This window comes from Barbus barbus, assembly GCF_936440315.1.
Source record: "Barbus barbus genome assembly, chromosome: 5".
Taxonomy (NCBI): Eukaryota; Metazoa; Chordata; class Actinopteri; order Cypriniformes; family Cyprinidae; genus Barbus; species Barbus barbus.
Genome location: NC_136733.1, coordinates 32294355 through 32319641, shown reverse-complemented (window position 1 = coordinate 32319641; position 25287 = coordinate 32294355). Strand labels below are relative to the sequence as shown.

At 37.9% G+C, this 25287-nt stretch overlaps 1 protein-coding gene across 3 annotated transcripts in view; it reads right to left on the bottom strand.

Moving 5' to 3' along the window:
• Positions 1–24251, bottom strand: part of LOC306869695 (transient receptor potential cation channel subfamily M member 3-like) — a gene marked incomplete at both ends in the record, with an annotated part of 111627 nt that extends 87376 nt beyond the window's left edge. For 2 of the 3 annotated variants that reach the window (XM_079416562.1, XM_079416564.1), the window contains one exon: positions 23764–24251. In XM_079416562.1, coding sequence (XP_079272688.1) covers positions 23764–23940 — 177 coding nt within the window. Of the gene's footprint in view, positions 1–1414; positions 1550–23763 lie in introns of those variants that run through there. The other variant, XM_079416563.1, reaches the window with a different exon arrangement.
• Between the last annotated feature and the right edge of the window lie 1036 nt (positions 24252–25287).

Sequence of the window (25287 nt, the reverse complement as noted above, 5' to 3'; positions counted from 1 at the left end):
CAACATATTCGCAAATGTTGTACTCAATTATTAACGCTATTCTTAACAACTAAAAAATGCATGTTTTTACAATATGAGGCCCGACTGTAATGATTAGACTGGAACTTTGTGTGGTCAAACCTACTCGGGAACTCACACCTTTACTTTAATTTATTTTATAAGACACAATACAATAAGTGTCATTAGAGTTATTCCATTAAATTTGCACAAACGTATACTACATACAAATAGAAAACACACTAGTAGTCTATAAAACTTAAATCATCATAGACTACATACTAAAACAACCCTTCATCACGGCACAAAGCAGTGACTGTAACTGAAGTAAGAAACTCTTAACTCTGTGAACTAAAGCATTTCAGAACAACCATCTTTACCATGTGAATCACTACATTTTCAACTGAAAATCATTTGGCTCCTTAAGGTTTCATTTTAGGAGCCAGTGACTCCCTAGTCATTTCTTTTGTCTGGAAGTGCGAATAAGATCCAGTTCTCTGCATTTCACAGCCAGTGCAAAAAGCAGCTCACGACACGCTGTAACAGCTCTCCATAATACTACACCTCCAGAGCCGAAACACTGAAGCAAGAACATAATGATCTACTCATAACAGTCATGACTTGGGGAGGATTTCACTCCTGGGAGTGCTAAACTAGTAAGCACTCTCTGTGACAATACACACTGTACTATCACTATAACACAAGCAGAAAATTGATAATAGAACATCACTGACTATATTACAAGAAGAAACTGCATTACAAACTGGGATGCATTACTATACTACCAGCAGAGATCTCTCTGTAGCTTTCCTTCTCATAAAGCAACTATCATGGTCCCAAGTATGCGGTAAAGCTTTATTACTACCTATTAGCTAACACCTCTGTGCAAAAATATCACAACAACGGTAATAATCTTTTTCATGCATACAACTGATAAGTTTCTGATTCATGTGAAATGCTATACTTGTAATGTAAAGGATGTACAAGTTGTAAGTGATTTGTGGGTAAGCAATAAAGCATTACTCTTGAGAGGCTGACAGCATTTATTGCACAGCATGCAATGCAATATTTAATTTAGCTACAATACCTCAACACTTCAGACTCTGACAATACACTTCCACATGAGCAGAGTACCTGTCATTATCAAATAAAACAGAGAAGTTAGCTGCTTCAGCGCACTGCAAGAAAAAGCTCTTAAGAAGCACTGAATTTCCGAGCGGATGAAAATGCTTCAGAGAGAATCAATCCCATAGGTCATTGTACTCGCATGATGAAGGTTTATGTAGCAGTTAAACGGAAAATCTGTGTTAAAAATAGCTTTCTTTTTGGCAAAACGAGTATTTCCTAAATATATTTTTCTTTTCAAAAGACCTCACCGTCTCTTTCCTCCCCCTGTATCTGCCCATCCCACGGGTACCTTAAGCAGGCGCACAGATGGAAGGAAGGCTGCATGGCACAGTTTCCGTATGGTCCAGTTGAGTGGCCGAGGAGCATCCAGCTGGTTCGTCGCTCCCGCCCGGACGTTCCCGCCATCCGGAAAAGGGCCCCACATTGGAGTGGCGATGCGTGAGGGTTCTCTGTCCGAAATCCACTTAACTCATGAAGCATGACCCTCCTCAGCCCCTGCCGCAAAGCCGCGCAACCAGTTTCCCTCCGACACAGAGCTCTTCACCTGCACCCCCTCCCTGCCCTCCCTCCCCTCCCCACAGATCCACTGGATCGGGAAAACACCTTCAGGGTGTCCGGGTCCACTTCCACTGGCCACGCAGACCCAACAGTGCCAGAGATGACTGGGAGCATGCGGTCTGAATGAGTGGAGTGGAGCAGAGAGAAGAGGAGCGAAGCTGAGTGGAAGAGAGGAGAGTGGGAAACAGTAGCTGTGATGTAGAGCAGCAGAGTGGGACTGTCTTGAAGAACCCGGAGAGAGAGAGGGAGAGAGAGAGGGGACAGAGGAAAGAAAGAGACGGATGAAAGGAAGCAACATGAATGATAGCATGCTTTAACAAAGAAACGGAAATAACAAAAGATGCAAGAGATCATGCTGTAAAATGAGGTTGAGAGTTGCTGTGAAGGCAAAGCACTAGAATTGATGAGGAATATTAGAAAGCAGATGGAAAGGAATGACGGATTGCGTTCTTTTCATTTTAATATCTTTCTCTTGTTTTAGGTCTTTTGGGTCACAAATGAAAAACTGAGAGGAAAGATTCCACTGATTCCGTATCAAGGTCTTCTTTTTGTACTCCTCTGACCTGTTCTCCTCTATTCCCTCTTTTTTCTCTTCCTCTAAAGCCTCCTCCATTCCCGCACACTCCATCCTTTCAAACATATGACGCATTGACCAATGAAAAGGATAATGGAGTAGAGAGAGAGAGAGAGAGAGTGCGCACAACAACAACAACAACAAAAAAAGTCTCTTCGGTGTACTGAATTGAACTGCTCCCCTCCATTGGATGGATTTTATAATACAGCGTTTGTTATACGGTCCTCCATTGTTTCTGAAAACATGTTAGGGAAAAAAATCTCCCTGAGGGAGAAGTGCTGAATCAAATAAATGGAACGGTAGGAATGGAGAGAATGCGGTAGAAGAGTTGGCCATCGTGCATTGCAGTCACTAGGTCGGCATCCCTGAGGATCAGATCGTAATAATGAATCTCAACAATCAATCCCCACTCTCCACAGGCATCACCTGGACATGCAGATGTGAGAGATGTCACAGAGACCTGGATGGAATACTAAGTAGCGCACCGAGTGTGAAGCTCCTCCTCTTCCTGCTTCCTCCTTGGATGCGGGGTTCTCCTGTCACTCAAGGTACCTTGAGGTGGTGAGAAGATTATGCAACTCAAGGCAAGGTGTGTATCCATAGCAACCTCCGTTTACCAGTGTCAGTGGGATATTGGGTTTAATGTTCAGGTATGTGGAAAGGATTGTCCTCCAATCAGATCTGACGGGAGAGAAGCTCCCAGAGATACAGAGGTTTAGTGAATGGGATTTAAACAGAGAGAGCATGAAGACACTGTACACATGCTTACCATATTTATGTGACAGCAATTACCACGTGGAAGGTCATTCTACTATGCAGTATATTTTCATGTCCCCAACAAATGTGTCTTAATATATTAGAAAAAATACTAAAGATGAAAATCAAATGAGTTAGATTTATCATAATGTCACAATTAAGTAAACAATGGGGTGATTTTATTAATGTTAATTTATTAAATAAAATGATTAATTTCATAATTATTATATTATATATTATTTAAAAATACATTTTGAATCGAATAGTCAAAATATTACAGAAGTAACAAATTATTCAAGATGCACCTTCCTGTTTTTATTTTCATTCTGTCAGGTTCCATCCTGTTTATTGTGTATTAAATCAGGATATAATAAATAATTTAAAATGAAAAAAGTCATTACTCTATTTAATTTCTTTATTAATTGGCATCTTAAATAATTGTAAAAATTGTTTGATCTCTTTCGTTTTACTATTTGAATTGTATATGAAATGTGCTATAAATAAACCTACCTTGCCTTAAGTGCCTGAGCCTGACAAGAGCATATTCCTGAATGTCTGAAATATCCTTTAATAGATATATTTCCTTATAACACACACAGGTTTAAAAGATTGCACAACAGGAGCGACCCTGTTCTAATAACAGAACAAGATATTGGGTTTAAATTTAGACACAAAAAATTGCTCTCTCTCTCTTTAGAAAGTCACGCCATCTGAAAAATAGGATTAAATTATTGTGCCTGCAAACACTGAAAATACTGGGGGGAAACATTGACACATTCATGGATGTGATCAGACAAGCCCTAACAAACTATTTATAAATTCAGACACCAAACTCCCAGCCTTTTTCAGACTGGTGATAAGTGAGTATAGTTTAGGGGAAAAGTCAACCACTTAACCAGAAGCATTTATTTTAACTTCAGCATGCATTACACAACATCTGCACACCACAATCAGGATCAGGTCTTCATTACACACACACACACACACACACACACAAACAAGCAATTCACAGCAGCATCTAATTACTTTTTGACTTACACTTTTTGACACGTCACTGCCTTGTGTGGAAATTATGTTCCACAGTATCTGTTTATGTGTTTGCACGCAAATATATTTGAACATGCATGTACATGTAAGGTGTTGAATATTGTCAGACACACACACCCACAATTATTGATTCAAATGCAAGTTTCAGGACAAAGTCCCATTATGAGCAGTGATTCTTTAAATGCTTAAAGATGTACTACTTTTATTTATAGTCAAAATGAAGAAAATGCTTGAGATGTGTGTGTATATATACATACCAACATACAAAAATGAGCAGAAAAAACCCAACAAAAGCATCCCAATCTTTTTTTTAACCAGTTGTGCAGTAACAAAAGCCAATCCTGAAAATTTACAGAAAATGTGATGCTTTAGGATTCTGTCTCTCTATTTCACTCATCATCAGCGTAATGGCCATTCCTACTATCCTTAGTTATTCACTGAGACTGTCATTGTGTGATTTTAAGCACTGCAATATTGCTCTGAACATTTTTTTTAATAAAATCATTTGCACTATTTTAACCAAAACAAAAACACAGTAAACCAACAAAACAAAAGGATTTTCAAAACATTTGAAATAATAATTTAAAAAAAATCTCCCCTGAAAACAGACTTTAACAAACACCCAGTGGTACCAAAACTGCTCACTTATCAGGTTGCAATGAAGATTTACTACACAACCAATAAGGTTCAAGTCCAACAGGGTGATGCATTTTTGTTGAAATCTGTAAAGACTATAGCAAAGCACCCTTATCATTATTCAGAAGGGATGATGGAGTGAGAACGGTCTCATTAATGAGCTCTGGTTACAAGCCGTATTAGTTCGGGAGCATGACAGTCCCAGCCAATTTGAAACCGTTGCAGAAGTGAATGTTCCTAGCACACTGTCATCTTTTAATCTCTGCAGAACGCTTTGTGATTTTGCACCCTTGCTGTTTCATTTAAGACATTATATGCAACACATTTTGCATGATCACTATCTTTCTATACCATATTTCATTATATAGACTCACTTAGAACACATTATAACAATCACTAATAGAGCTACACTGTATTTGTATCTCTTACGTACCCACCAGAAGGTCTACTTATGTAAAAAGTGTATGCTTGTTAGAGCAGCAGAGATTGTTTATGGTGATGGATGCTGTGCAGTTGTGGGCAGTGAAAATCAAACGCTTCTTGGTCATCACGATAATGAGCCATTTGCTTTCTTTAGTTTCAAAAAGTGCTGGTGATTATGTGTGATCTGCCTCATGTACCGAGGGTATCTGATAGGGTGTTTGTGTGTTCTATTGTCAAAGCTCCACTTAGCAAAGGTTGAAGATATTCTTCCTCATGTATTATACAACTTCAGGCTTTTCCATCCGGTTGTGGAACTCCTATTTCCTGTTTATGTAACATTGCACTCTGTAAAATGATTACTGATGTTGTCTGGCTTTATAGTAACATCAGCCCATTTACGTGAATAATCATGGAAGAATATTACCTTGGGAGATACGTGCACTGTGCTACTTAATGTCACTTTGAATTATAGACATAGGTTAAATGTGCACCATAATAGTTTTTGTTGGCATTTTGAACCCGGGAATGGAAGACATTATGGGAATGTGTGTCGCTTGCTTGTTTTTGGGGACTGCAGAGGCTGTGTGCTCGTTTCACAATAATAATTTAGTTACCCTGACATCAACCGTGTTCACTGCCACTAAAGTCTTTTGATTATTAGACTCTCCTTATTTCTTCCATGTCTGATATCTATACATTTTTGTTATATTTCTCCTGTAGCCATATCATGACCACTATCATTTAAACATCCTCATATTTTCTCTGATAGGCTCATTCTTACTCCATGTTATGATTTCTCCCCACTCATAATTTTTCTACATTTTAAATAACTTCAAATCACACACAAACACAAATAAAAAATCTGTGTGTGATGCATCTATTCAAACACTAGATGGCCATCACATAAAACAAATCCATGCACCTGAGCTGAGCTGGTGAATAAGGAAAAATCCTATTGATCTAGCTGTTGCTTATCAATATTTTTTCTCGTAAGCATAAGCACTTCTTATTATGCAAATGTGATTTATAAAGTACTCTATATAGAAGTGGAAACAGGAATGTAAAGATTCAGAACAGCATGTATTATTTGCAAAAATCTAAGCCATGGTCTCAAACTCAATTCCTGCAGGGCCACAGCTCTGAAGAGTTTAGCTCCAACCAGCTCCAAATCACACCTGCATGGAAGTTTCTAGTAATCCTGAAGATCTTGATTATCTGGATCAAGTGTCTTTGATTAAGGTTGGAGCTAAACTGTGCAGAGCTGTGGCCCTCCAGTAACTGAGTTTGAGACCAATGGTCTAATCACATCTGAAGCAAAGTAAAATGCATTGCACAAATTTACCCAAAGTACTAATATATCCTATATTCTAAGCACAATTAGCTTATTTCAATAGCAAATGCAGTCACTCATTTCACATGCATTTAGTGTAAATGCACAGTGGCATATAATGGAGCTTTGGCTGTAAAATACGGTCAAAATGTAACTCATAAAAAAGTATGAAAAAGTGTATCTGGATATCGCTTTTTTTCCATTCAAGATGATTTTATAATTGAAACGGTTTAAAGCATAATCGCTAAATATAAATGCTAAATCTATTTTCTTTTATTTTACTATTATACAAACTGGACTGGATGGAGTTGAGATTAACCTGATGAAATAGGCAATTTGCAGATGAACTGAGCTCTTTAAAGAGCTGACAAGAATTCAAACTAAACAGGACAAGAATTTTATTCAACTAATACTGATGAACTAAAAATAAATCAAATAATCAGAACAGCAAGATTAATAAATAACTTTCAGAAACCTTCACCTAATGCTTATGTTGAAAAGGAACATATACAGTGAGGAAAAACATTATTTGATCCTCTGCTGATTTTGTATGTTTGCCCACTGACAAAGAAATTATCAATCTATAATTTTAATGGTAGGTTTATTTGAACAGTGAGAGACAGAATAACAACAAAATGCAGAAAAACGCATTTCAAAAAAGTTATAAATTGATTTGCATTTTAATGAGTCAAATACGTATTTGATTCCCTATCAATCAGGGGATTTCTGGCTCCCAGGTGTCTTTTATACAGGTAAGGAGCTGAGATTAGGAGCCCTCTCTTAAAGGGAGTGCTCCTAATCTCAGTTTGTTACCTGTATGAAAGACAACCTGTCCACAGAAGCAATCAATCAGTCAGATTCCAAACTCTCCACCATAGCCAAGACCAAAGAGCTGTCCAAGGATGTCAGGGACAAGATTGTAGACCTACACAAGGCTGGAATGGGCTACAAGACCATCACCAAGCAGCTTGGTGAGAAGGTGACAACAGCTGGTGCGATTATTCGCAAATGGAAGAAACATAAAACAACTGTCAATCTCCCGTCAAAGATCTTACCTCGTGGAGTTTCAATGATCATGAGAACGGTGAGGAATCAGCCCAGAACTACACTGGAGGATCTTGTCAATGATCTCAAGGCAAGCTGGGACCATAGTCACCAAAAAAACAATTGGTAACACTACGCCATGAAGGACTGAAATCCTGCAGCGCCCGCAAGGTCCTCCTTGCTCAAGAAAGCACATGTACAGGCCTGTCTGAAGTTTGTCAATGATTCAGAGGAGAACTGGGTGAAAGTGTTGTGATCAGACGAGACCAAAATCCAGCTCTTTGGCATCAACTCAACTCGCCATGTTTGGAGGATGAGGATTGCTGCCTATGACCCCAAGAACACCATCCCCACCGTCAAACATGAGGTGGAAACATTATGCTTTGGGGGTGTTTTTCTGCTAAGGGGACAGGACAACTGCACCGCATCAAAGGGACGATGGACGGGGCCATGTACCGTCAGGGCCAGGGCATTTTAGCCAGTCAGGGCATTGAAAATGGGTCATGGATGGGTATTCCAGCATGACAATGACCCAAAACACACGGCCAAGGCAACAAAGGATTGACTCAAGAAGAAGCACATTAAGGTCCTGGAGTGGTCTAGCCAGTCTCCAGACCTTTATCCCATAGAAAATCTGTGGAGGGAGCTGAAGGTTCAAGTTGCCAAACGTCAGCCCCGAAACCTTAATCACTTGGAGAGGGATCTGCAAAGAGGAGTGGGACAAAATCCCTCCTGAGATGTGTGCAAACCTGGTGGACAACTACAAGAAACGTCTGACCTCTGTGATTGCCAATCAGGGTTTTGCCACCAAGTACTAAGTCATGTTTTGCGAAGGGGTCAAATAATTTGACTTATTAAAATACAAATCAATTTATAACTTTTTTAAATTTTTTTTTTTTTTTGTTATTCTGTCTCTCACTGTTCAAATAAGCCTACCATTAAAATTATAGACTGATAATTTCTTTGTCAGTGGGCAAACATACAAAATCAGCAGAGGATCAAATAATTTTTTCCCCCACTGTATGGCTGAAGCCACATGATCAGAGTCTGTATGAAGTCCAAAAGAGATCACATGACCCCAGAACAGCAGTTCAGTTTTTCCAAATGTCTTTCGATTTTAATAGAGGTGGCTGAAGCCACTTAAACCTCCACACCATGATCATCAGTTCATACACCTGCAGACTGTTGATGTCATTCACCTCATCTCCTCACACCACTTTTCTCACTGCTATCACTGCTTTTACACTGAAAAAGACACTAGCCATCAACAGCCACACCATATACTCACAACCAGTTTCGACACCACACACTCCCCTATTTAAGTCTGATCTCTCCTTTTCCAACTGAGAATAATTTTCTCCAATAATTCAGCCTCTCAATCTGCACTTAAAGAAATCATTAATACATGACTTGTTACAGACACCCTCCTGATCACATTTAAGAGGCCTTTAATGACCTCACTGCTAAAAATGAAAGTGGAAAACAGATCAACCATTTTCCTCACGCTCTTGACAACATACTTGAATGAACTTTTTAATCAGGTCATTTTCAGAACAACCTATTGGAAGTCAATCAAGCTTCTGAAGTGTCCACTTCATGGGGACTGACCTGCTGTCTGTCCCTAACAACCTGTGGCTGATGAGAGTTGCCTCCAGATAATCCGTTCTTTTCAAAGACTCATTCAAAACTGTGAATTTGAATGGAATTGGCCACAACACACATGAAGTTGAGTTGTAATGACAAGAAGTGGGCTTTACTGAATTAGAATGAAATACAAAATGAAATTCAACACAGAGAAATTAAGTTAAAAAAAAGTGGCAAACTAGAATTTCAATTCTGCATCCTGTTTGCTACCTAAATTCAAATTCAGAAGCTGAACTGGAATTTAAAAGGCATTCGCATTTAAAGTCCAAATGGTTAACAACCCTGCTTCTCATTCTGCTACATCAGTGGCAGTGAATTACCATAAACTAGTTGGGCATCACGGTCAGAGCTCATTGTCATCCCAGCAAGCCCATGGATTCAGCACAACATGTTGTTAAAAGTGAATTTGACCTGGGTTGACCTTCCTGCATGCACAATTAAACTACAGATGATCCAGAATGTGGCTCCTGATCTTCAATCAACCTAAGAAGGTCACTTAACACCATCTTTGTCTCGCTTCACTAGTTACTAGTAGCTGCCTGTGCTAAATTAAAGTAGCTGCCCTGACACTTTAAGACAGAACAGTCACTACATCTTCAAGCTTTCATTTAAACTCCCTGTTGCAAGGCAATGCTCCTTCACCTGCAAAACAGAGGCATCACAATGAGGCAGCAAGTCATTTTCTAACAACTTCTGCAGAACAGACTGTACTAGGTCTACATTTACATTTAGTCATTTGGCAGACGCTTTTATCCAAAGCGACTTACAATTGTGTGTCTAAAGTTATGCAGCTCTAAATCTTCAGCGTGCACTGACATATGCATTGCTGTCAATGCTTTAAAGAATTTCTCCGACAACGGCAGCAACTCTATCAGGTTTAATTTGTATTTTTCCTTAATTTTAACCACATTTGTACTACATGACGCAAGGTCATGCTGTGCTTTACTTAACGGCTCAACAAAACAAAAATGAGTCCAAAAATGTACATTTAGTATCAAAATTTACAGTATATTAACAATTCATAACATACAAAAAATAATTATCCATAATTACACGAAATTGCATTTTTTTTAGGGAAATGTGGAATAAATAAGCATTATTTTAAAGCATCCAATACTTTGCATTTAGAATAGCCTACATTTCCACAAGAGGGACCAAGTATTTTGTGAACCCTCCTGTTCTCAGTTCAGTTGCAGAGGTGGTAATGTGTCCGAAGTGGCTGTCTGTAAAACAGACTACTTAAATGCATTACAAAAACACAAAAAAAAGGAATTTGTTCAAAAATGTTTTCAATCAGGCACAAAAAACAGAAGGGAAGACAGAAATGCAGTGGCAAAACATTGAGCATTAATAATGGGCGTTAATATAAAAAATAATATGTTAATTACCCTGACCCTCTTTCTAAAGAGACAAAACAAACATGGCCAGACTGTTTAGCACCATATGCTTTGGATGCTCAGGAAAGCATGCTTTTTTTGCCAGTATCATTAAGATATCACATTAATCAGACATTCAGTCTAGGGAATAATTACTGAATTAGATTTTGACCTGCCATTTACAAATGAAATTGTGCGAATACTAGGACAAAAACAGCTTGGACTGAAAATAGTGTTAAAAAGAGAGACATTAAGCAGAATGTAGTTCTGACAAAAACAGATGCAGAGGTTTTTTTAGTTTGCAAATTTGAGATGCTTTAAGCATGTTCAGTAAGTCACTCTGGGTGAGAGTGCCTGCTAAATGGCTTGCATGTTAATGACTGAAATTTACATTTAAGCCAGTGAACGGCAATTTACAGTGAATTACATCAAAATTTCTCCAAGCGTGGGGCAGCTTTATATTATTCTTATTCATGAAGCGACGTGAAGTAGAATTCACAAAGGAAACATTCACCCATACCAACTCCGACTGTGTAACCCAGCTCATTTACAAAACGCCAATCACAATAACGATTTGTGAGGACAAATAAATATCATATAACATCTGCGGAACTACAGAATCACTGTTTTAAGTATTAAAAATAATAGATAAGTTAAGAAGCATTACAGATTCAAGCTATTTTCCTCTGCTTCGCCTGTGCCAGATCTGATTTACGAACAGACGAGTGTGAATATGAAACCAATTCCCACCTGCCAGTCAGCAAATGACATTGTATTGCCCACTGTGAAATGGTTCTGAAAAGTATGAATTTATTAAAATTGCATGTAAAAAATACTGCTAAGATTATAGTAGATGCTTTTTACTATCCAAAGATTTATGCTCCGTTATAACTGTGTACGCTGCTGTCAATAAAAGCAATTATTAGTGCATATGTGCATTTGAATGCAGCAAGGCATATTTAATTGCAGGTGTGTAAGGTATTATAAGTGCGTGCATTGCATTAGCATGCTTATTTTGTTCTGGAGGACGTGCATTTGCATTTAGTATGAATATTTGAGATGTGCATATCCGTGTGTGTGTGTGTGTGTGTGTGTGTGTGTGTGTCTCTTTACAATACCGCACTGTCCCTAGTGCTCTTCCAAGCCTGTGATGCTGAGCCTGGCCCTGGAGGCAAGAGGATAATAGCAGCTCTGTGGGGCTGTGGAGGATGGGATGAGTCTCCTACTGGGTCTTCTCCCTCTCTCAGGAAGACCTCCACCGGCTGATCTCTCCCTGCTCACTTCCTCATCTGGAGCCATCAAACCCATAGAGCCCAGTGAGCCGCCATCAAAAAACCAACCTCAACACATCAGGCAAAACCAGTCACACATCATTAATACACTGACTATGTTTACGGTACTTTGTCATAATGCGGACTGTAAAGGGGACTTGAGATTAAAAAGCTTTTATCTTTAGGACGTGTTTGGACGTGAGTGTCTGATGTCAAATCTCCAGAGTCATTCTTAGAGCAAAGTCAGTAATGGATCCAAACAAATCTTTATATACAATATACATGATGCTGTACCTGGCAAAAATGCTTTGTTTATATTGTTTTAATCGCATCTATATGACCTACAAAACAGATGCACACACATTTGTTTCACTATATCTCATAAACGTCCACTGTTTTTATACCAGACTAATATTATTTTTTGATCACCTAACCTGAACCCCTACCCCTAAACACCTCACAGAAACCAGTGCAAAGCCTCACTAGTCTGTGTTCAAAAGGTTTCACTAAATTAGTGAGGACATTTCTGAAAAGTGAGAGCATTTTGAAAGTAGTCAAACCTGTAAAGTTATTTAATACAGACAGACATGCACACACACACACACACACTCACATAGAATTTCCCAATTCTTTTTTAAGCAGCACATTGTCAGTGGATCTGGGGTCACTATAGCAACAGATTACACTGTTTAACTCCACTTCAAAGTTCAATTGCAAAAGTTTAGACTGTCCATAAACTTTAAATAAATTACATTTTCTCCATGGTGACCCCATTGCTGCTTCTCTTTTCTGTAGCCTACCACTTAATATTCTTTCATTTCCTTTCCTAAATTTAATTTAAATTTAAATTCCCTCATTTTCTTTCCTCTCTCTTTACTTTTATTATATAATTATTTTTCCGTTCACTCCGTTTATTTTTCATTCTTTCCCATCCTGTTTTTATTTAGTTTCTTCACTTCTTCTCTTTCTTTAATTTTATTCATTTCATTTATTTTCCCTGATTTTATTTTCATATTTTATCTTGGGATTGCTATAAACTTGGGATTTCACATTGTCACGCTCTTAAACTGATTCTTTCCTCACTTTCTACAACGTGTATAAATGTATGAGCGCGTGTGATTGTGTTAGATTAGTTTACATGTCTTAGATTTATCCAATAAAGTCTTATTTAAATTGAAAAGAGAAGTATCTTGTGTTTTGTGCTTACAAGTTAGTCTTAAACTGCCGATCTTGTTACTGTGCTATTTAAGTGTTTTCTCTATATTTTGGATTTTAATGTTCAGTGCAGAGTCGATGTTATGCGGCTCGTTCAATGAATCGCTGGCCGACTCTGTGATCAGCCGTGAAACAGTGATTCTGTCCAAATTCCCTATAAAATCATAAATGATTCCCTTTGAGCTAAATTGACCGGTTTCCCTTACAACTCATATACAATACTAACTCGTTTTATTTTTGAGAGAGGTCCAAATTCACCCTATGCTAGTTAGTATGACTTAATCAGCGGGCTTGACATGTTACCATAATTAAAGGGTGCCGGAGACCAGTAAGAGACACACTGCTGGTCGATACAAAACTATTAAAAAAAAAAAAAAAAAAAACACATTAGAACACTTTCTAAGACTTACTTTACTCTTAAGAAGAAAAATATACTCTTTATGCCTCTCAGTGCTTTATCTGGCATATTGTCATCTGCTGAATGTGCCTGTAAAAAGAGCAACGTTCTTTCCATGTAACTGTAATCCATTTCATTTCTGTCTCAACTCAGACGGGGTAGCAAGTCTCTGATGACACTATAATGACACACATACATGACCTGAAAGTGGGATTCTGTCGAGCAAAGGAAAGAGATTTTCAGCCTTTAGCAGCCAATTAAAGTCTCAACTAATACCTTTCACCTCACAAAAGTAGACTAAAGAAAAAAAAAATATATTACAATTAAAAATAAACTGTAGGTTTGCGATGCAATTAGTAAAGACTGTCTCGCTGATGGAGAAGACTCTAATTAAAGTCTCAATAACTCAACAGGTTTGAGTCTCAGTCTGAGGGCAACTTATCCAATCAGCATCCCTCACAGGTTTTCAGACTATAGCAGTTGCCAGTCAAAGGTGCCATCATTAAAGGCTCCATTATCAAATGGGGATGATGCTTTTTGAGATCAAAACAGCTTTTTATAAAGAGAAAGTGATCAGAGAAATGCAGAATTTAATAATGCCTAGAAGCTATTCAATGGGGTCAAAGACAACAAAAGTTGGCAAAAAAGGACAGGACCGTTTTGTGAGTCTCATCTGAATTGGCTGTGGAAAGGAAAATCCTAAAAATGACGTGTGGATGTGAGCCCCCACAGGAAGAAATGACTAGAAGACAAACACTAGCAGGTCTGGACAAGAACAATTCCCACTCATCTTAAAGCTAACGAAAGAAGAGCAAAATCATTTAATAAATGCCATGACTATGCACATTTAAATCTCTTTAACACTTTGAGAAAATTGTCATATTAAGTGTCAACTCAATGACATTTAAAGCACCAGAAATGTTGTGTTTGTTCAGAGCTACAAAACTTTGAGGTAAATATTTTATGTAAATGTTACAGCCCTATAAGAGAGCATTGACATAATATGAATTGATTTAATTATTGCTTTGCTTTATACTAAACAGCGCTGCTCATTTTAACAGGGGATGCACAGACGGTTTTATGCAGTCCTGTGTTGACGAATCTCTTCAATTCTGCAGGATTTCATTGTGAGGCCTGAGGTATTCTTGCTCCAATCACCCTCTGCATTAATTTTTGTCAGACTAATAGGGCTGTGGCGGGATATGAAGACCACTAATTGGCCTCTTTGAACTAAGACTTTCTGTCCTGTTGGAGCAGATGAGTTGATTAAGAAATGTAAAATGACTGGTACAATTGTTATTTAAATGTGGTGACATTCCTTTTACCTTCATAATGAAAACTGCAGTGCTTTGCAAATGGCTTCCTACAAATATGTAAATATATCTAATTTCTGACAATTATTTGCCATAGTTACAAACCTCTGCCAATGGCCAGTCACTGTAGATCAAAACTCTAGTTATAAATACTATAACCTAACCCTGATAAAAAAATAAATAAATTTAAAATGTAAAAAAAAAAAAAAAAAAAAAAAAAAAAAACTTTCTGCATTTTTTCAAAAAAAAAAAAAAAAAAAAAAAATAATATATATATATATATATATATATATATATATATATATATATATATATATATATATATATATATATATATATATATATATATATATATATATATATATATATATATAAAACCATTTTTTACAAATGAGAACATCTCCAAAGTTCTTAAACATATATCAGGGACAAGTTTGTACTCAAACTATTCGTATAAGTAGGTAAATACACAAGTGTAGTATTCACTTTCGAAACAAGGGATCCATGTACATTAAAATGACAATTAGTGATAAATTAAAAATTATTTATGTTAATACAAACAACCAATAAAATTCTGAACTACATTGTCTAAATAAAAACAACAAAAAACTAAACTAAAAATCACTTTAAAATGCTACAAATTAATATGCAGTAAATATTCATTATTAATGCCAATAACCAATAAAATTCTGAAATACATTGTCTAAATAAAACAACAAAAAGCTAAACTAAAATCCCTTTAAATTCTGCAATGCTATAGTTATGCAGCATATTATAATGTATAGTATGAAAAAAAAAAATCATATTCAGTTCAGGATTTTCATTTAGGTTAACTTTAAGCAATGGCAAATATAATCAAATTATAAAACATACAGAGAAAGAAATATCTAATATCCAATATATCCACCATAAAGTCAAGCATATAAATTCAACAACAAATTGGGACAACTGGACATGGACCTGGATTTACTTTGTCATAATTAACCCCAACAAAAGAAAGAAGAAAAAACTCCTTTAACTGATAAAGAACCTCTAGTCTAAAGTCTTTAAACATTCTTTTGGTAACCTTTGAATAGGGAATGCATATTCACTATTAACTTAAGAGTTCTCCCTGAACAAACTCCTAATATGCTGCTTGTTAAGAGTTAGTAAGGTAGTTTTTAAGATTAGGTTTGGGGTGGATTAAGGGATCTAAAATATGGTCACGCAGAATAAGGCATTAATATGTGCTTTATAAGTACTAATAAACAGCCAATATGCATGTGAATAAGCAACTGGTTAATAGCGAGAACTGGCCCTTAAAATAAAGTGTTACCAAACCTTTTAGCTATATGCCCAAATATAAGTGGTTAAGGTAATTCGATAGAGGTAGACCGGTAGAGCTATAAATCAACATTTAATAACAACAAATTTCTATCTGTATCTTGGCACAGCATACAGGATGGATCTATTTTCATAGTATGGCACCCCTGATCCCTGAGCTGAGTGCAACTATGCTAACAGAGCAGAGGAGGAAATGCCACACTCGCTTGACATAAATTTTACATTAGTTCCCTGTGCCAAGTGTGTTACCAAGGCAACATGGCAATTAGCGGCTAATAGGAATAGGCACTGTATAAATATAATGGTGTTTATTACAGTCTTACTCCCTTTGACCACTATAAAGGGGCTATCCACACTGAAATGAATAGATGCATCAACCCTGGGGCACTCCTCCCATTCTGAGAAGGGAAATGCTAATGTGGAGGGCTGGTTGAGGCAGGAGTCCCATGCTTTGCATTTTTCTGTCATCTCAACAAGGGTGATGCTATGAAATGGTCTGGGCAAGCTCTGGTAGATGTGCATGAGTTGGGGGTGAATACTGCCAAGATAAAATTAATCTGCCACAAGTACACTGATTAGTTGGTTTGTTGGCTGTTACCGATGCACCATCATCTTTTTAAAGACAAGTCTGTTGTGCCAGTGTGTGATGGGATAAACGGGTTGTTTTAAGGGTAGAGACTGACTCTAAATAAGCTTATTACATATCTAAACATAATTTATAGATAGACAGACAGACAGATAAATAATAATAAAGCCATAATACAGCCATAATACATCTAGGGACCTAAGATTTCCGAGATGCGGAAAATGCGGATGGAGTCGCAGAATCCAGTCATAATTTAATTTACTGTATAATGCGGAATGTCACAGAAACTCCCAAATTTTGGATGGTTAAATCAAGAGTAGGTAAGTACAGTTAAGTCAAAACGTGATATGGACTAGTGTCTGTGAATATTAAGATGCAAAAATACCATTTAAATATGAATCCTGCATGTTCTGTGCATCTCTGTGTGAATGAATGGTAGAGATGTACGGTTTAGATTATTTAAAGGAACATTTGCTTGGTAATACAAATTGCTAATCAGCCAATCACATGGCAGCAACTCAATGCATTTAGGCATTTATGTGGTGAAGACGACTTGCTGAAGTTCAAACCGAGCATCAGAATGGGGAAGAAAGAGGATTTAAGAGACTTTGAACGTGGAATGGTTGTTGGTGCCAGACGGACTGGTCTGAGTATTTCAAAAACTGCTGATCTACTGGGATTTTCACGCACAACCATCTCTAGGGTTTACAGAGAATGGTCCAAAAAAGAGAAAATATCCAGTGAGCGGCAGTTGTGTGGACGAAAATGCCTTGTTGATGTCAGAGGCCAGAGGAGAATGGGCAGACTGGTTAGAGATGATAGAAAGACAACAGTAACTCAAATAACCACTCGTTACAATCAAGGTATGCAGAATACCATCTCTGAACACACAACACGTCGAACCCTGAAGCAGATGGGCTACAGCAGCAGACCACACCGGGTGCCGCTCCTGTCAGCTAAGAACAGGAAACAGAGGCTACAATTCGCACAGGCTCACCAAAATGGGACAATAGAAGATTGGAAAAACGTTGCCTGGTCTGATGAGTCTCGATTTCTGCTGCAACATTCAGATGGAAGGGTCAGAATTTGGCGTAAAGAACATGAAAGCATGGATCCATCCTGCCTTGTCTCAACGGTTCAGGCTGGTGGTGGTGATGTAATGGTGTGGGGGTTATTTTCTAGGCACACTTTGGGCCCCTTAGTACCAATTAAGCATCATTTAAACGCCACAGACTACCTGAGTATTGTTGCTGACCATGTCCATCCCTTTATGATTACAGTGTATCCATCTTCTGATGGCTACTTCCAGCAGGATAATGTCACAAAGCTCAAATCATCTTAGACTGGTTTCTTGAACATGACCATGAGTTCACTTTACTCAAATGGCCTCCACAGTCACCAGATCTCAATCCAATAGAGCACCTTTGGGATGTGGTGAAACGGGAGATTCACATCATGGATGTGCAGCCGACAAATCTGCAGCAACTGTGTGATGCTATCATGTCAATATGGACCAAAATCTCCAACACCTTGTTGAATCTATGCCACAAATAATTAAGGCAGTTCTGAAGGCAAAAGGGGGTCCAACCCGGTACTAGCAAGGTGTACCTAATAAAGTGGCCAGTGAGTGTATATAGATATATACTCAATTAATTAAAAATGCTTTTGAATATTATCATTTAATGAAATCATTCAAATTAATGGGAAACAAAATTAGGTAAAAAATTTAATATTTTATAGGGCCTTAATTAGATTTTTCTTAATCTTTAAAAAAAAAATGCTGTTTAATATTTTAATTTATAGGATTTCAATTATTAGACATTATTTAAAATTTAATTTAACCATTAAAACAGAGGGAAAAAATAGGGGGGGGTGAAAAAAAAAATGAAATACGAAATATGAATTTTTTTTTTAAATGTAGTTTTACAGTACAGTCAAAACAGTTAAAATGTACAGTCTTTGGAAGTGAAAAGATCAAGTCATCTTATAATTTGCAGTGACATTACCAGAATTCCTTGTGTGACACATTTGATGTTATTCATTTAAAAAATTATGTTTCTGTTGACAAGAAAAATGGATTGGGTATAAGAAAGAAATACCGGTTTGAAGCAACATGAGAATGAGTAAGTTATGACAAAACGTTAATTTTTTTAATTCACGAAACAACATTTTTTAAAAAAGTTTTTAACCACAGTTAAAGAGAGAACTCCGTATGAAATAGCTTTTTAAAGCAGCTACTGTTTTCAGACTGTAAAGAGAAAAGTCACAAAATCACAGAGGGTGCAGGAGTGTGAGCTCATTAATCTGCTGAGAGGAGTGCTGGGTTCTGTTAGGCTTTTTCAGCTGTCAGAGACTTGCTTTCTCCAGAGGCCATTCGGCTTTACCAGAGGGAGGACCTCTCCAATTCACGCCTGTTATTTCATCTAATGCCGAGGGACAGTGATTTGAGACCTAGGCACCTGGGTTATTCTGCAGTGGCATAATTGGTCATGGAAAAGCAGAAAAATTAAGTGTTGAAGATGGAAATACGCTTTTAAAAGGCCTTATGTGTGTGCAAGTTAAGCTCAAGCAACAACATTCACTTTTCTCTCTTTTTCTGTAAGGGCAAAAAAATCTGGGTTACAGTGAGATGCAGTTAATTGGGCCAATCTGTCAACTGTAAAATACTCAATTTCACAAGACAAACAACGTGTATGTAAATGTCACTTATTAACCTTTTCTGTGTATAGTTATATTCAAATCCCAAGAGAATGTTACACCTAAAACAATCGTAAATTTGATAAAAACAACATTACAGTGCAAATTATACACAAATTTGAACAGAAGAGTAAATTTAAGCGTTTTTATAAAATATGCATTTCTGCTGTTAAAGGGTTAGTTCACCCAAAAAATGAAAATTCAGTCATTAATTATTTTTGATAAAATCTAAGAGCTCTCTGACCCTCCGTAGACAGCAATGCAACTGCATTGTTCCCAGGCCCAGAAACATAGCCAGGACATCGGTAAAAAATGTGACAGTGGTTCAACTGTAATTTTATGAAGCTACGTAAAATTGCAGTTGCATTACTGTCTACGGAGGGTCAGAGAGCTCTCAGATTTGATCAAAAATATCTTAATTTGTGTTCCGAAGATGAACGAAGGTCTTACGGGTTTGGAACGACACAAGGTTGAGTAATTAATGACAAAAATCATTTTTGGGCGAACTAACCGTTTAAATCCTGTAAAAACCAACCCCACTACTTCCACTGTAAGGACGAGTCAAAATAAATTGTGGTAATCAACATTATGCCACAAATGTTATTGATTGAGCTTATCTTATATTGGCCCCCGGACAGGACATTCCTTTAAAGCTAATTAGGGTTGCGACCCTGCCCAACAGAAGCACAGATTAGACGTTTCTGAGGTGACAAGAAGTGATGAAAGCACTACAGTTTAGCAGTATTCAATAATTTAGGCTTATTTAAAAAGCATGTGAACTCTAGTGTCATATCAGTAACTGTAGTGAGAAGTGGACTGTAAACATACTAAGCGATATGTGCGACTGTTGCTATAACAACCAAAGTAAGCCACATCCGCCAGGCTTAAAGCCCTGTGGTAGCAGCACAAAATCAGGTCCCCGAGGTTGCAACGGCTCATTCCAAACTCTGATCCCCTCCTATTTCAGTTGCCCAGTGTAATGCTGTTTAAGACTGCCTTAATACCAACCGGGCACAAGATGGATTTTCAGAGTGTTTACGAACAAGAAAGTCGTAAACCAGTCTTTGTAGTCAAACACAATGGGACACATATCTGGTGACTGCAGGGTAGAATAGCTTCAGAATGTGAATGAACAGGGATGTAATATGACAAAGTGGTACATGCACACTTTACGCTTAACTTTCAAACATGAAATCCACACAGACTTCATCAGGATTTAATAGCACGTAAACACTAAAGTACAGAATATTGATTGGGAGTTTCTATAGTATAACATACTATAGCACTATCCCTCTTAACACCTCCCTCCGAGATAAACCCATATAAAGAAACAAAGATATATAAAATGACTCTGTTTCCAAGCTACAGTTGCCAAGGTTTGAATCCACACATTCTCATCAGCCTCCTTTGGTACAAAACCACACTACAGAACAATTAGCCTGTTTGAACAGTAGTGTTGGCATGCACTCACTCCTCACTGTTTGCATTGCCATTTAGTGCCTAATGTCCGGCCTGCCGAGCATGAAAGCAAACTATCCTGAGTTGGGATATAAAACTGTAAAAAAAAAAAAAAAAAAAAAAAACTCCTCAAGGTGACTGTTGGGAGTACATGTACATTTAAGGGACAGTTCACCCAAAAATGAAAATGCTTTCATTAATTACTCCTGTCATTCCAAACCCGCAAGACCTTCGTTCATCTTCGGAACACAAATTAAGAATTTTTGATGAAATCCAAGAGCTTTCTGAGCCTCCATAGACAGCAACACAACTGAAGTGTTCCCAGGCCCAGAAACGTAGCAAGGACATCAATAAAATAGTCCATGTGACATTAGTGGTTCAACTTTAATTTTACAAAGAATACTTTTTGTGTGCAAAGAAATCAAAAATAACAACTTAATTCAACAATTCTTCTCCCCTGAGTTTACCGTCTTTTAGACATGTTTAACATAAGCTGCAGCGACGTGCATACGTTGTTTACATGCAAAGGAAAGCAAGCGCATGCGATGAGGAGAAGAATTGTTGAATAAACATTATTTTTGTTTTCTTTTGAGCACAAAAATTACTCTTGTAATTTCGTTACTGTTGAACCACTGATGTCACATGGACTATTTTACTGATGTCCATGCTACGTTTCTGGGCCAGGGAACATTTAAGTTGTGTTGCTATCTATGGAGGGTCAGAAAGCTCTCGGATTTCATCAAAAATATGAACTATCCCTTTAACATTTTTTTTGGTGAACTATCCCTTTAACAAAGACACATTTAACAAGTTCAATTTCACAATTCATAATGCAACACAAGTGCTTGGTACATTGTCAGAACTTCCCAGTGTTTCTCGCCTTAATGTCTCCCTAACACCATTTGGTGACACATTTGTTCTCATTTGCTTTTGGGTTTTTTTTTTATCCTGGTTGTCCAGCAGGTGCCTTGTGACAAAAAATTCTCTATTAAACTCATCTAAACGTCTCACATTTCAGAAGTAATACTAAAATGGCAAATGGATGCATAGTTTACAAACATGCACATTGTTCAAATGAAAAGTGAACCAGTGGATTTGGGCAGTCTAGATGTGTCAAAGTTGATAAGTGCAATTCAAATGATCTATATGATACACAAAGCAGAGACGTTTCTATAGCAACATGACCACAAATAACTTCACATCCACCCACATAAAGACAATACTGTTAATATGAATGTAGTATTTAACAACAGAGTTTAAGTAAACACTTACAGTATGGATTTAAATATACTGTGGATGAGAGTAAACTTGCCAAATGATTGTTTTCACTTCAGAAGGCATTGATATACTCTAATATCACCTTGTCCTTAAATCAGAGCTTTTTTCAGACATGCATCAAGACTTCAGATATTCTTTGTTAAGTAAATTTCCCATGTAGTGTATTTCCATTTTATCCATGTATAAACTGCATTTTTTTTTTACATTCAGAACATTACTGAATGGAAAGCTGTTTGTGGAAGCGGCCTCAGAGTCATATAATGGTAGAGAAAATATTTTCAGTTTGCATAAAATACTGTGTATAGGCTACTTAGATTTGCTACCCTGCTACATTTCAGTAGCCTAATTGCAACTGCACTTAAGACTAAGTAGCTAGTTAATGACTTCCATTTCCATTATTGCAATTTTCTGTTTGTGAAAATGCATACATGTTTTGGTGTCTAGTGCAGGGCTCAACAAAATTTACTTTTTTTTTTTTTTTTTTGCTGGCCAGTCATGCCAGTATTTCGGATTTTTACCTTTTTTTTTCCTCAAACAGTTGTTTTATGCAACAACTGACTGATTAGTAGTATGTATTTTTATATTTGCTAGAAATGTTAAGTTTTCTTGACAAAGACAAAATTCGAAACAAGCTCCATAAATTCACAAACACACTTTGCGCTGAAAAATTGTTACACTATGCAAAACATTACTAGTCTTATACACATTTGTACGATCACGTTCACCCAATTTCTCATTTGGCCAATTACATAACATTAATCTGGTGACAAATTGGCTGAATTTGCAACAGTGCAAAATACAAAGGCACAAAAATGGACGTACAAGCTCAGTGAATGCAAAACTTTGTGGCAGCACAGCAGTAGCTTAAAAAGGCAAATGACAGTTTTGTCAGCTGGTTCAAAACTACCTTACACTGACCTTATTGTTAGGACTATTTTGTATCATAAGTAATTCTGGACTGAAAGTCCAACAGAAAACCTAACAGAAAACTTTGAGACTGTAGTTGCATAAAAGTGGCAAAAGAATCTGTCTTCGGTGTGTGACAGATGGTTTAGAGCATGCTTCAGGGCACGCTTATGTGCTTAGCAACAACTGACCCACTGAGTTTCCCCTCATTTTTGTACTAATCGACTGCTATAGTCTTTAAATCAGCCAAAATGAGACAAAACATCAGGGGGAGGAGTTTCCTTGCTGGAACGGCAACATGCCTGAAGTCTTTGACTACAGAGATATGAACAAAAATGCAATTTCCCCCTACCAAGCACAAAGTATTCTATGGCCTGGTGCAACAAAGCACTTTATGTCAGACAACAACAATAATATTTCCCAGAACACCTGATTGTGGTACATATCTAGGCAATAAAAGCTTCTCACTCTTACTCAGCCAATCTTGTCTCACGCCATGCTTCTATTCTGTGCATATGAAAGCCATCGTTCATCATCATAAAAACCCTTTAGTGGTCACAACGTGCTACACATGCTGAAACTTTCCACTAACATCCTCCGAGGCAGAAGGGGACCTTTAGATTCCCACCTGCTTAAGCCAGACTCTTTCCTGCACCCCCTCTCTCCATCTCTGTGTGATCCCATGCCCTCGTTCTCTGCTCTTCCTCCCTTCCATCAGCGGTCCCTCCCCTGCACCCACCCCCCTTGCTCCAAATTCAACAAACTGGGAAGAACAAAGCACAAACAGATGCTGTTCTGCTTCTTACCGCTGCTTGCTGTGAGGCCAGTCCTGACCTCTTGGTAGATCCTTGTCTGGAGCTCAGTCTCTTCCATGACTCTGAGAAGCGCCCTCTGGTGGAGGGGCGCCCGGGCCCCTGCGCCTCCTCCCTTGTGGAGTTGACTTTGAAGCCTTCTCTCCTCCCCTCCCACTTTCTTTTAGTCATAACTTTGAAGGTTTCCCTAACAAATCTAGAACGAAAACCACGGAAATAAGGAATCCTACACTATGATGATTCGTCTTCTAAAACTCTTCCCGAGTGTCACGGCATCGCTTTCCTGCTCTTTTCTTGAACAGAGAAGCGAAAGAAATGGAGGGAGTTTGGCTTCTACAACCTGTTGCATGTGGTCCTGCTGCTTCAGTTCATGTAGGAGGCTTCACCCATAGAAAGAACACGCAGAAGGAGAGAGACAGAAAAAAACTGTGGTCGGCGCAGCCCCGCCTGCAAGGTTCCTCTCCTGGTCTCAGTCTCCTGATGTCTTCAAACTGAGCGGGCAAAGGCAAAGCGAGTCACTCTGGAACTGAGCTCTCATCCTCACGCTTTCTCCCCACCCTCATTCACACACACTCTCCCTCCCTTCCTCCTTCACTCCCTCCCTCTCCACTTTTATATCTCCCTCTCTCATCTGCTTCACTAGAAGAGTTCACAGCTCACGTGTCGCCCACTCTTGCGTTTGTGGAGACTAAAGGGTTATTCAGAACAGAAGCTGAGGGTTTCTACAGGTTCCCCCTCTCTTTCTCCTCTGTGGTCCCACGCTGGTTTTAATCGACACAAGAATGCAAGCTTCACGTCAGCAGAGTCCCACATGCTCTCCAGTACAAAACACTTACCACTTTGGGATTTTAAATCCCAAGAACTTTTATTGCACCTAACATTAAATCTAAATCACCAAGATCTGCACATCTGCCCTTTCTGTACTGTCATGTGTTTCACAACTGGCGGAAAACATACCTACTTTACATAGAAAATGAGGAACTTCCTCCCGCTGAGCAGATAAAAATACAGACCAATGCAATTAATGTGGAAATTGAAATATTTTTGAATCAGATCTAGGCCTACAAATGCAACCACACAAAATCTGTACTATTATGATATAGTGATATTAATAACTGCAAGATAAACTGATTTGTGATCAAAAACCTGACAAATCTTTCATCGCATTTACACACACCTCTGACATACCGTACAGTGATAAACCCTGCGTAAGACCCACCCACTCATAGTTGCCAAGGTTACCACAAGAAAACACCATACCAGCACAGCTGGTAGTTCATTAGCATTCCAGTTTACATCAACAATTTAAAATAAATCTACTGAAGCAAAAATTGTTTATAGCATTTGAAACTATAAATCAAAAACATTCCAAATTTAGATAATTGGGATTCAAATGAGAAAAATGAGTCAGGATTGGTTTTGTAAAATGATTTTATCATTCAATTTAGAGTCGTAGGTTCTGGCGATGGCTCATGGATAATCCGACAGACTTCTGATCTGATTAGCAGTAAGAAAGTA